This window comes from Coregonus lavaretus (assembly GCF_964263955.1).
Source record: "Coregonus lavaretus genome assembly, chromosome: 6".
Taxonomy (NCBI): Eukaryota; Metazoa; Chordata; class Actinopteri; order Salmoniformes; family Salmonidae; genus Coregonus; species Coregonus lavaretus.
Window position 1 is genome coordinate 60,953,611 of NC_139993.1, and position 12,976 is coordinate 60,966,586.

General features: G+C 41.0%; 1 protein-coding gene across 7 annotated transcripts in view; it reads left to right on the forward strand.

The window, feature by feature from the left end:
• ptprc (protein tyrosine phosphatase receptor type C) overlaps positions 1-12,976 on the forward strand; it is a 30,483-nt gene that overhangs the window by 14,930 nt on the left and 2,577 nt on the right. For all 7 annotated transcript variants that reach the window (XM_084163366.1, XM_084163367.1, XM_084163371.1 and 4 more), the window contains 19 exons: positions 83-229; positions 410-559; positions 1,562-1,773; positions 3,232-3,292; positions 3,557-3,665; positions 3,922-3,956; positions 4,197-4,306; positions 4,543-4,633; positions 4,947-5,023; positions 5,214-5,250; positions 5,556-5,653; positions 5,980-6,105; positions 8,176-8,333; positions 8,503-8,638; positions 9,733-9,882; positions 10,086-10,176; positions 10,573-10,706; positions 11,024-11,158; positions 11,309-11,431. In XM_084163366.1, the coding sequence (XP_084019492.1) occupies positions 83-229; positions 410-559; positions 1,562-1,773; positions 3,232-3,292; positions 3,557-3,665; positions 3,922-3,956; positions 4,197-4,306; positions 4,543-4,633; positions 4,947-5,023; positions 5,214-5,250; positions 5,556-5,653; positions 5,980-6,105; positions 8,176-8,333; positions 8,503-8,638; positions 9,733-9,882; positions 10,086-10,176; positions 10,573-10,706; positions 11,024-11,158; positions 11,309-11,431 (2,180 nt within the window). The remainder of the gene's footprint in view (positions 1-82; positions 230-409; positions 560-1,561; positions 1,774-3,231; positions 3,293-3,556; positions 3,666-3,921; positions 3,957-4,196; positions 4,307-4,542; positions 4,634-4,946; positions 5,024-5,213; positions 5,251-5,555; positions 5,654-5,979; positions 6,106-8,175; positions 8,334-8,502; positions 8,639-9,732; positions 9,883-10,085; positions 10,177-10,572; positions 10,707-11,023; positions 11,159-11,308; positions 11,432-12,976) is intronic.

The window sequence follows — 12,976 nt, forward strand, 5'->3', positions numbered from 1 at the left end:
CAGCCACGACACAACAATTTGATGCTGTTGAATATCACTACAGTTTGCATATCGGTGTAATTCCTACTGTTGTATCCTACAGATGTGAACATAAACGTAACTAATGATGAACCCACAAATAGCTCCGTCAGCCTGAAATTGAACATGTCCTCCAAGAAGTGCCAATCCTCTCACCTTAAGGACCACCTTACATACAAGTACTGCTGTAAAGATAAGAAACAAAAACATAGTAAGATACAGAATCTAAATTCCTATCTATGAACAAAACAAATATTCGACCATAACATTAAATTGATCATTCTTCATTTATATTTTTCTTAATTTTCCGCTAATTATAAATACATGTATATAAAACATTAGTTGAGATGGTAAATAGTTAATTCTTTATTAATTTCTTCTTCCTTTCCAGAGTGCAGTGAAACTAAAGAACATAAATGTGTCATCGGTGGCCTGGATGCATTCACAGACTATGACTGCAGTGTACAGCAAGTGAAGTACAAGAATAAAACCATCACCTTATCTCAAAACAAAACAGCAACAATCAAAACTGCTCCTGGAAGTAGGTGCATCATACTGTATTCCTTATCAATCATAGACATTAAGAACTAAACTACACTTCAAAGACACTGCATTAAATGTGATTATGCAGTTATCGAAGAAGTCGCTGCGTTAAATGGCAGCTATGTTTCTAAACATGTTGCGGTGATCTCTGAGAAAGTAATAGAGTATGATATGTACATGAGATAGCTACATGCAGTCTGCTGGTGTCTGTGGACAGGATGACCATAATGTAATCTGTTGGTGTCTGTGGACAGGATGACCATAATGTAATCTGTTGGTGTCTGTGGACAGGATGACCATAATGTAATCTGCTGGTGTCTGTGGACAGGATGACCATAATGTAATCTGTTGGTGTCTGTGGACAGGATGACCATAATGTAATCTGTTGGTGTCTGTGGACATGATGACCATAATGTAATCTGCTGGTGTCTGTGGACAGGATGACCATAATGTAATCTGCTGGTGTCTGTGGACAGGATGACCATAATGTAATCTGTTGGTGTCTGTGGACAGGATGACCATAATGTAATCTGTTGGTGTCTGTGGACAGGATGACCATAATGTAATCTGTTGGTGTCTGTGGACAGGATGACCATAATGTAATCTGTTGGTGTCTGTGGACAGGATGACCATAATGTAATCTGTTGGTGTCTGTGGACAGGATGACCATAATGTAATCTGTTGGTGTCTGTAGACAGGATGACCATAATGTAATCTGTTGGTGTCTGTGGACAGGATGACCATAATGTAATCTGCTGGTGTCTGTGGACAGGATGACCATAATGTAATCTGTTGGTGTCTGTGGACAGGATGACCATAATGTAATCTGTTGGTGTCTGTGGACAGGATGACCATAATGTAATCTGTTGGTGTCTGTGGACAGGATGACCATAATGTAATCTGTTGGTGTCTGTGGACAGGATGACCATAATGTAATCTGTTGGTGTCTGTGGACAGGATGACCATAATGTAATTTGTTGCCTATGTTTGTGTTTGACAGTACCTGAGGGGGTGAACAAAGACCTGACTGTGACTTGGACTCAGAATAATGCTTTTACCATTAAATGTCATCCATTATCCCCAAATCCGTGGAAGGGAAATCAAGGGACATACAATGCAACTATCACTGGCGGTGTTCATGAAGAAAAATACTCAAAACATTGCTTTTTTACATTTGAGGACCTCAGTTATTTAACCGAATTCAAAGTTAAGGTAAGTTTTTTGAATTTCAAGAATTTGAAACTCACTTTTTTCAAAACCCATACAGCTATATACAGCTAAACCTAATGTATTGACTATGCTTTAATATATTGTAGAGTTAGATACTGCTGAATTAAACGGTCTACACTACCGGTCAAAAGTTTTAGAACACCTACTCATTCAAGGGTTTTTCTTTTTTTTTTTTTACTATTTTCTACATTGTAGAATAATAGTGAAGACATCAAAACTATGAAATAACACATATGGAATCATGTAGTAACCAAAAAAGTGTTAAACAAATCTTTTATATTTGAGATTCTTCAAATAGCCACCCTTTGCCTTGATGACAACTTTGCACACTCTTGGCATTCTCTCAACCAGCTTCACCTGGAATGCTTTTCCAACAGTCTTGAAGGAGTTCCCACATATGCTGAACACTTGTTGGCTGCTTTTCCTTCACTCTGCCGTCCGACTCATCCCAAACCATCTCAATTGGGTTGAGGTCGGGGGATTGTGGAGGCCAGGTCATCTGATGCAGCACTCCATCACTCTCCTTCTTGTTAAAATAGCACTTACACAGCCTGGAGGTGTAAAATCGAGCTCTTTGGCATCAACTCAACTCGCCGTGTTTGGAGGAGGAGGAATGCTGCCTATGACCCCAAGAACACCATCCCCACCGTCAAACATGGTGGTGGAAACATTATGCTTTGGGGATGTTTTTCTGCTAAGTGGACAGGACAACTTCACCGCATCAAAGGGACGATGGACGGGGCCATGTACTGTAAAATCTTGGGTGAGAACCTCCTTCCCTCAGCCAGGGCATTGAAAATGGGTCGTGGATTGGTATTCCAGTATGACAATGACCCAAAACACACGGCCAAGGCAACAAAGGAGTGGCTCAAGAAGAAGCACATTAAGGTCCTGGAGTGGCCTAGCAAGTCTCCAGACCTTAATCCCATAGAAAATCTGTGGAGGGAGCTGAAGGTTCGAGTTGCCAAACATCAGGCTCGAAACCTTAATGACTTGGAGAAGATCTGCAAAGAGGAGTGGGACAAAATTCCTCCTGAGATGTGTGCAAACCTGGTGGCCAACTACAAGAAATGTCTGACCTCTGTGATTGCCAACAAGGGTTTTGCCACCAAGTACTAAGTCATGTTTTGCAGAGGGGTCAAATACTTATTTCCCTCATTAAAATGCAAATCAATTTATAACATTTTTTACATGCATCTTTCTGGATTTTTTTAATAGTTATTCTGTCTCTCACTGTTCAAATAAGCCTACCATTAAAATTATAGACTGATCATGTCTTTGTCAGTGGGCAAACGTACAAAATCAGCAGGGGATCAAATACTTTTTTTCCCTCACTGTAGATGAGTTCCTGATGACCTAGTGGGTTTGTGGGGACCAGGATTGAGGCGCTATATTGTGTTTACACAGTGGGTTTACTATGTAGTAATGTCTTTTTTTCAGATCTTTACAGACAATGGGAAACACCAAAGTAAAGCAATAGAAAAACTAATTAGAACTCGCTGTAAGTATTTTTACATTTCCAGAATCTTATGCAGAAGCCTGCAATAGATACACTCAAGTCAGATTGATTAAACGTATATATACGCTTTGGATGAATATGACCTTTCCCTGATTCCTATTAACAAAATAATTACTTTAATCAAATGTATGACAAAGTAGCTGTTTATCACTCCTCCTCCCTACACTGCATTCAGTGTTGACATTATTGTTGAGTAAATGTCCCTTTACCATGTTGTAATGGGAAACCCTTCTCATCTGTTTTCAGACAATGACAAAGCTCTGATTGGGTTCCTGGTCTTCCTCATCGTCCTGACGTCTCTGGCTCTCCTCTTCGTTCTCTACAAGATCTACGTCCTGCAGCGCAAGAAGTCCAAGTAAGTATTTAGTCAGTCCCTGTCTGGCAGGTCTTCGAATGCCACAGTAGGCTTTAGATTACCTTCAGATTGTATTTGAAGAGATAGCTTTGTAGGTAGTAGCTTAGTTAGATACATTCTAGTTTGGCTATTTAGTGCTGTACATTATACTGTGGAGGATGGTATTCAACAGTGTCTCAACAACAGTACAGTAGATATGCTATCCTCTCCTTTTTGGGAAGAAAGAGAGTCTCTGATATTACTGTTTCTTCCACAGCAACAATGATGAACGGTTTGAGCTGATTCAGCCAAGTAAGTTAATGTTTCTTCCAATTTGATCATATTGAGACACTCTTAAGCAGAGCCATCTACTTTAAGTGCATAGAGACACAAGCTTGCTGAACTCCGTCATTTGAATGAGTAGATGTCCTATGACTGTTGTAAGACTAAAGACTCTTCTACCCATTGAACTCTCTCCATTAAAACCTTTCAAAATATACAATCTCTTCCTTTTCCTGTATGTGGGTGTTGTCACTGATTGGTGTTTCGTAGGTGATGAGGAGAACCTGATGACCGTGGAGCCAATCGGATCTGAGGTGCTTCTGGACGCATACAAGAGGAAAATCGCTGATGAGGGACGTCTTTTCCTTCAGGAGTTCCAGGTGAATGTTAGAATTCCTCTACCCCTTGCTCAATCAGCAGATTTAGCCACTTAGGAAAAGACACAAACAAAGGAAGGTTAGAAATCAAATGGAAACGTTAAATTACTATTGATTTACTGTTGCCTTTCATGATGTGTTGAGTCTTTTTCTAGGGTAGATACTTACTGTATGTTTCCCAAACGCCTCAGCTCCAGTGATTCCTCCATTCAGCTCACAGATCCCATCTCTCCCTACAGAGCATCCCCAGGATCTTCAGCCGCAACACGGTCAGAGAAGCCAAGAAGTCCTGCAACCAGCCCAAGAACCGCTACGTGGACATCCTCCCGTGTAAGTGGAACCTGATCCTACGTGAACCCTGCTGTCTGAAGGCAGAATACCTGATCCTATATGAACACTACTGTCTGAAGGCAGAACACCTGATCCTATATGAACCCTGCTGTCCCAAGGCAGAACACCTGATCCTATATGAACACTGCTGTCTGAAGGCAGAACACCTGATCCTATATGAACCCTGCTGTCCCAAGGCAGAACACCTGATCCTATATGAACCCTGCTGTCTGATGGCAGAATACCTGATCCTATATGAACACTGCTCCTCTCAGATCAGTGATGTTATTTCCTTATGTCTCGGTCCAATCAGACGACTACAACCGTGTCCAGCTGACCACTGGGAATGGAGAGACTGGCTGTGACTACATCAACGCCAGCTTCATCGATGTAAGGAACACTTGTCATTCTCTTTTTACAGTCCTCAAGTTATCTTATAATTTACCTACATGGTAAAATAGTAATTACATAGTGATTACTGTACATAGTATTTAGTAATGATACCAACTTATTTTGTACCTATTGTGTGCTGTGCCAAATTGTCTTTCATTACAGGGTTTATGTGTCTCATTCATTACAGGGTTTCAAGGAGTCTAAGAAGTACATCGCAGCTCAAGGTGAAGTGCTTTTCCATTTTTTAGTGTTGAGGATGATTCTCTTTACACACTGAATCGTGTAGTGTTGTATTGGCCTTGCATCTTTATTCTGCAACGTGTGTGTATGTCATGTGTGTGTGTGTGTGTGCGTGTGTGCGTGCGCGTGTCCGTGCGTGTGTGTGTGTGTGTGTGTGTGTGTGCGTGTGCGTGTGCGTGTGCGTGTGCGTGTGCGTGTGTGTGTGCGTGTGTGTGTGTGTGTGTGTGTGTGTGTGTGTGTGTGTGTGTGTGTGTGTGTGTGCATGTGTGGGCACTTGTGTGTGTGGTAGGTCCCAAGGATGAGACAGTGGGGGATTTCTGGAGGATGGTTTGGGAGCAACAATCCTCTATCATCGTCATGGTAACACGTTGTGAGGAGGGGAACAGGGTAAGCAAATAATAGTACAACTGTCCTGGTTAACAATGAGACTTTCTGCCTCCTTTTCACAAATGATCCAAAAAATAAAATAAATAAAATAAAAGTTGGTTCAACACAGTGGCAGGTCATTTTGACCCGAGGACAACAGGAGGGTTTTAAACGCTTAACACATTTGTGTGCATGTTGCTTGGGTTTGCAAAGCAGAGCTTCCTTCAATTACACCCACAGCTAGCTCAAACCACACAACAGAGGAAAAGACAGCTCGTCCCCTGAAGATATTTTTCTATGATGTTTAACTGGCATTTGACTGTTTCTGTGGCGTATTTCCCCTGTAGAACAAGTGTGCCCAGTACTGGCCGTCCCCTGAAAGAGAGGCAGAGATCTTTGAGGAGTTTGTTGTGAAGCTGAACAGAGAAGATCACTGTCCTGATTACATCATCCGTCAACTCAGCTTGACCAACGTGAGTCACACTTACAGGGTTAAGACAGCGATATCTGTTATTTTCTAAATACACAAACATGGTAGTTACTCTCTTGATAGAGATACTCTGTCACAACTGCCAAAACTGAACTAAAATGATATATCAAACCACTGAATGTCTGATTAGGATAAAGACACAAATTGTATGAAGTTGGCTGATCACCCCATGCACCCCTATACAGCGAGGGAAGACATGATCCACTGACAAAGACATGATCAGTCTATAATTTTAATGGTAGGTTTATTTGAACAGTGAGAGACAGAATAACAACAAAAAATCCAGAGAATCGCATGTCAAAAATGTTATAAATTGATTTTACATTTTAATGAGGGAAATAAGTATTTGACCCCTCTGCAAAACATGACTTAATACTTGGTGGCAAAACCCTTGTTGGCAATCACAGAGGTCAGACGTTTCTTGTAGTTGGCCACCAGGTTTGCACACATCTCAGGAGGGATTTTGTCCCACTCCTCTTTGCAGATCTTCTCCAAGTCATTAAGGTTTCGAGGCTGACGTTTGGCAACTCAAACCTTCAGCTCCCTCCACAGATTTTCTATGGGATTAAGGTCTCCAGGACCTTAATTTGCTTCTTCTTGAGCCACTCCTTTGTTGCCTTGGCCGTGTGTTTTGGGTCATTGTCATGCTGGAATACCCATCCACGACCCATTTCCAATGCCCTGGCTGAGGGAAGGAGGTTCTCACCCAAGATTTGACGGTACATGACCCGTCCATCATCCCTTTGATGCGGTGAAGTTGTCCTGTCCCCTTAGCAGAAAAACACCCCCAAAGCATAATGTTTCCACCTCCATGTTTGACGGTGGGGATGGGGTTCTTGGGGTCATAGGCAGCATTCCTCCTCCTCCAAACACGGCGAGTTGAGTTGATGCCAAAGAGCTCGATTTTGGTCTCATCTGACCACAACACTTTCACCCAGTACTCCTCTGAATCATTCAGATGTTCATTGGCAAACTTCAGACGGGCCTGTATATGTGCTTTCTTGAGCAGGGGGACCTTGCGGGCGCTGCAGGATTTCAGTCCTTCACGACGTAGTGTGTTACCAATAGTTTTCTTGGTGACTATGGTCCCAGCTGCCTTGAGATCATTGACAAGATCCTCCCGTGTAGTTCTGGGCTGATTCCTCACCGTTCTCATGATCATTGCAACTCCACGAGGTGAGATCTTGCATGGAGCCCCAGGCCGAGGGAGATTGACAGTTCTTTTGTGTTTCTTCCATTTGCGAATAATCGCACCAACTGTTGTCACCTTCTCACCAAGCTGCTTGGCGATGGTCTTGTAGCCCATTCCAGCCTTGTGTAGGTCTACAATCTTGTCCCTGACATCCTTGGAGAGCTCTTTGGTATTGGCCATGGTGGAGAGTTTGGAATCTGATTGATTGATTGCTTCTGTGGACAGGTGTCTTTTATACAGGTAACAAACTGAGATTAGGAGCACTCCCTTTAAGAGTGTGCTCCTAATCTCAGCTCGTTACCTGTATAAAAGACACCTGGGAGCCAGAAATCTTTCTGATTGAGAGGCGGTCAAATACTTATTTCCCTCATTAAAATGCAAATCAATTTATAACATTTTTGACATGCGTTTTTCTGGATTTTTTTGTTGTTATTCTGTCTCTCACTGTTCAAATGAACCTACCATTAAAATTATAGACTGATCATTTCTTTGTCAGTGGGCAAACGTACAAAATCAGCAGGGGATCAAATACTTTTTTCCCTCACTGTACAGATGAAGGATCTTGATCACCCTGTTGTTGCAGGAAATGTCCTGCACAGCAGGAAATGCAAACTTGTAGTGTATTCAAGTTTTAAAAAGGCTTCCAAAGTTAGTAATTTCCACTTTAAAATGTCAGACTTTATTTGCCATAGCTAAAAATATATCAACTCCTACAAAAATGTCCATTAATTATAATCCATCCACCCAATAATTCACATTTCCTGTTGCTGCAGGATAATTTTCCTGCTGTGATACTGGTCAAATTAAGATCCTACACTTGTATGTGTGTGTGTGTGTGTGTGTGTGTGTGTGTGTGTGTAGAAGAGGGAGAAGAGTGCAGAGAGAGAGGTGACCCATATCCAGTTCACCAGCTGGCCAGACCACGGCGTGCCCGGAGAGCCACACCTCCTCCTGAAGCTGCGGCGACGCGTCAACGCCTTCAAGAACCTCTTCAGTGGACCCATAGTCATACACTGCAGGTAGGAAACCACACAAACACACACACAGGATTGCACTTGTAATTTGTTGTACTCTCTTTATACAAAATGTGTTTTTTTTTGTTGCCATTTTTCTATACTGTTTGGGAGTTTTGTGTCCAGAATGAGATATTTGTGTTAAAGTGATTGTTATTAATGTGACTTGGTGCAGTGCTGGAGTGGGAAGAACAGGCACCTACATGGGCATCGATGCCATGATGGAGGGGCTGGAGGCCGAGGGCAGAGTGGACATCTACGGATACGTGGTCAAGCTCCGGCGCCAGAGATGCCTCATGGTTCAAGTGGAGGTAAGTTGTCATCACATTAGACTATGAGATTCTATCCATTAGACTATGAGATAGATGTGTGTGTGTGTATTAAAACCTGTGTGTATTATTAAGTATTAATGTGTGTATTAACCTGTGTGTATTATTAAGTATTAATGTGTATATTAACCTGTGTGTATTATTAAGTATTAATGTGTGTAGTAACCTGTGTGTATTATTAAGTATTAATGTGTGTATTAAACTGTGTGTATTATTAAGTATTAAAGTGCATATTAACCTGTGTGTATTATTAAGTATTAATGTGTGTATTAACCTGTGTGTATTATTAAGTATTAAACTGTGTATTAACATGTGTGTATTATTAAGTATTAATGTGTGTATTAACCTGTGTGTATTATTAAGTATTCATGTGTGTATTAACCTGTGTGTATTATTAAGTATGAATGTGTGTATTAACCTGTGTGTATTATTAAGTATGAATGTGTGTATTAACATGTGTGTATTATTAAGTATGAATGTGTGTATTAACCTGTGTGTATTATTAAGTATTCATGTGTGTATTAACCTGTGTGTATTATTAAGTATTCATGTGTGTATTAACCTGTGTGTATTATTAAGTATTAATGTGTGTATTAACCTGTGTGTATTATTAAGTATTAATGTGTGTATTAACCTGTGTGTATTATTAAGTATTAATGTGTGTATTAACCTGTGTGTATTATTAAGTATTAATGTGTGTATTAACCTGTGTGTATTATTAAGTATTAATGTGTGTATTAACCTGTGGGTATTATTAAATATTAATGTGTGTATTAACCTGTGTGTATTATTAAGTATTAATGTGTGTATTAACCTGTGTGTATTATTAAGTATTAATGTGTGTATTAACCTGTGTGTATTATTAAGTATTCATGTGTGTATTAACCTGTGTGTATTATTAAGTATTAATGTGTGTATTAACCTGTGTGTATTATTAAGTATTAATGTGTGTATTAACCTGTATATTATTAAGTATTAATGTGTGTATTAACCTGTGTATTATTAAGTATTAATGTGTGTATTAATCTGTGTATTATTAAGTATTAATGTGTGTATTAACCTGTGTGTCCGGTCAGGCTCAGTACATCCTGATCCACCAGGCCCTGATAGAACATAACCAGTTTGGAGAGACAGAGATCTCCCTGGCAGAGCTGCACCCCACACTGGGCACGCTCAAACAGAGAGACCCCGGTAACGAGCCCTCTCTGCTTGAGGCAGAGTTCCAGGTCAGTCTACCTTATTGACTTATTCGTTCTGTTATTACTTCCTGTCCATTCATCCATTCTTCCTTCCCTCTCTCATTTATTTCCTCTGTCATTGACTTTCCTTCTTCCCATCTACTGTTCCATTCCCGTCTTTCCTATGGAATACATGTGCTATCAGAGTACTTCTTACTCAAATAGTTTTCTCTGACCGTTCTGTGATGTAGAGACTTCCACGGTACAAGAATTGGCGGACATTCAACACGGGGATCAACGAGGAGAACAAGAAGAAGAATCGCTACTCTTCTGTTATTCCATGTGAGTACAGTATTCAGCCAGACCCAGCACAGTATAGTTAGTTGTCAATAGGGAACCTCTTAATAATAATTCATTTCAGTTTAGTTATATGAATTGTCCAAAAGCATGGCCGCTTTCCCACACTATATTACTATAGAATTTTCACAAATGTCTTACTATACGTCATTCCCAAACATTCTATGAATTTATGAAAACATGAAAATGACTATATCTAAGTGCTAGCTTAGCTTTTTTAAAAGGTGTCATATTCTTCCTTTGGGTGTATATGAACAGAATGTAATAAGATGTCATGTTGCTAAAACGCTTTCAGTTCCACTTTAAGAATTCTTACTTGAAGAGTTCCTCCGGTAAATTTCACTTCCTAAACTGACTAGTATTTGAATCAATTCCAATCAGACGACTACAACAGGGTTCTGGTGAAGCTGGAGGATGACGGCAGCCATGACCAGGACGATGATGATGATGATGATGACTCTTCAGACGAAGAGGACGAGGAGTCCACCAAATACATCAACGCCACACACATAGATGTACATACAACATTTTACATTTTATAAATTTTAAGTAATTTAACGAACACAATATTATAGATGTGACAAAGGGATTTCACTCAAAAGGATTTTCACTCGTCAGCATTATGAGTTTTATTACAATAAATGTGTGTTAAATCTAACTGAAACTAGGGGCAGGATTCATTCAGATCATGCTTTGTCAGACTGCATTCACGGTAAACGCTGCATATGACGGTTCAATAGGGAATTACCTTCAAATGGCGCATAGCCGACAAAAAGCGAAATGGGATTGAATCCTGGCCAATGAACCATTAAAGTGTGTTCATCTCGCTCAGGGTTACTGGTGTCAGAAGAGTCTGATTGCAGCCCAGGGCCCTCTAGCCGACACCACAGCAGACTTCTGGCAGATGGTCTTCCAGAAGAGGGTCAAAACCATCGTCATGCTGTCAGACCTCACAGAGGGAGACCAGGTGGGTCCCACAACAAAGGGGGTTTCTAGGAACCTCTGTTATACACAACAAGGGGGGTTTCTAAGAACCTCTGTTATACAGTAGTGCTATTCTAATGCATTGTGTGGATGTGTTGTTTGAGTGAGTCTGTCTTTCTCTCTGCATGCGTAGGAGTTCTGTTCAGCGTACTGGGGAGATGAGAAGAAAACCTTCAGGGACATCGAGGTGGAGTTGACAGCCACAGAAACCCTCCCTGCTTACACCACTCGCAGTATCCAACTCCGTCACCCTAAGGTAACCGGTAACTAACCATAGGGAATGTCTAGGGCTGTTTACACTTATGGACGTCAGACAGTCAGACAATGTGATTACTCTCGTCCAACTTTAAAAAAAAGTCTCTTCATTAAGAACTTAAAGGAAATTAAATGTGTTTATGTGTGTACCTTGTCACTGTTTTAATATTGGTCATTGAATCCAAGAAAGACCATGGTCCATATTATGAAAGGTAAATAAAGTGAAGCTGAACTCGACTTGGTGTTACCCATGTACTGTATTACCTCAATTACCTCATCTACCTCATACCTCTGCACATTGACTCAGTACTGGTACTCCTGCACATTGACTCAGTAATGGTACAGTGGGTAAAAATGCAAATCAATTTACAGTGGGGAAAAAAAGTATTTAGTCAGCCACCAATTGTGCAAGTTCTCCCACTTAAAAAGATGAGAGAGGCCTGTAATTTTCATCATAGGTACACGTCAACTATGACAGACAATTTGAGATTTTTTTTCTCCAGAAAATCACATTGTAGGATTTTTAATGAATTTATTTGCAAATTATGGTGGAAAATAAGTATTTGGTCACCTACAAACAAGCAAGATTTCTGGCTCTCACAGACCTGTAACTTCTTCTTTAAGAGGCTCCTCTGTCCTCCACTCGTTACCTGTATTAATGGCACCTGTTTGAACTTGTTATCAGTATAAAAGACACCTGTCCACAACCTCAAACAGTCACACTCCAAACTCCACTATGGCCAAGACCAAAGAGCTGTCAAAGGACACCAGAAACAAAATTGTAGACCTGCACCAGGCTGGGAAGACTGAATCTGCAATAGGTAAGCAGCTTGGTTTGAAGAAATCAACTGTGGGAGCAATTATTAGGAAATGGAAGACATACAAGACCACTGATAATCTCCCTCGATCTGGGGCTCCACGCAAGATCTCACCCCGTGGGGTCAAAATGATCACAAGAACGGTGAGCAAAAATCCCAGAACCACACGGGGGCACCTAGTGAATGACCTGCAGAGAGCTGGGACCAAAGTAACAAAGCCTACCATCAGTAACACACTACGCCGCCAGGGACTCAAATCCTGCAGTACCAGATGTGTCCCCCTGCTTAAGCCAGTACATGTCCAGGCCCGTCTGAAGTTTGCTAGAGTGCATTTGGATGATCCAGAAGAGGATTGGGAGAATGTCATATGGTCAGATGAAACCAAAATATAACTTTTTGGTAAAAACTCGTCGTGTTTGGAGGACAAAGAATGCTGAGTTGCATCCAAAGAACACCATAGCTACTGTGAAGCATGGGGGTGGAAACATCATGCTTTGGGGCTGTTTTTCTGCAAAGGGACCAGGACGACTGATCTGTGTAAAGGAAAGAATGAATGGGGCCATGTATCGTGAGATTTTGAGTGAAAACCTCCTTCCATCAGCAAGGGCATTGAAGATGAAACGTGGCTGGGTCTTTCAGCATGACAATGATCCCAAACACACTGCCCGGGCAATGAAGGAGTGGCTTCGTAAGAAGCATTTCAAGGTCCTGGAGTGGCCTAGCCAGTC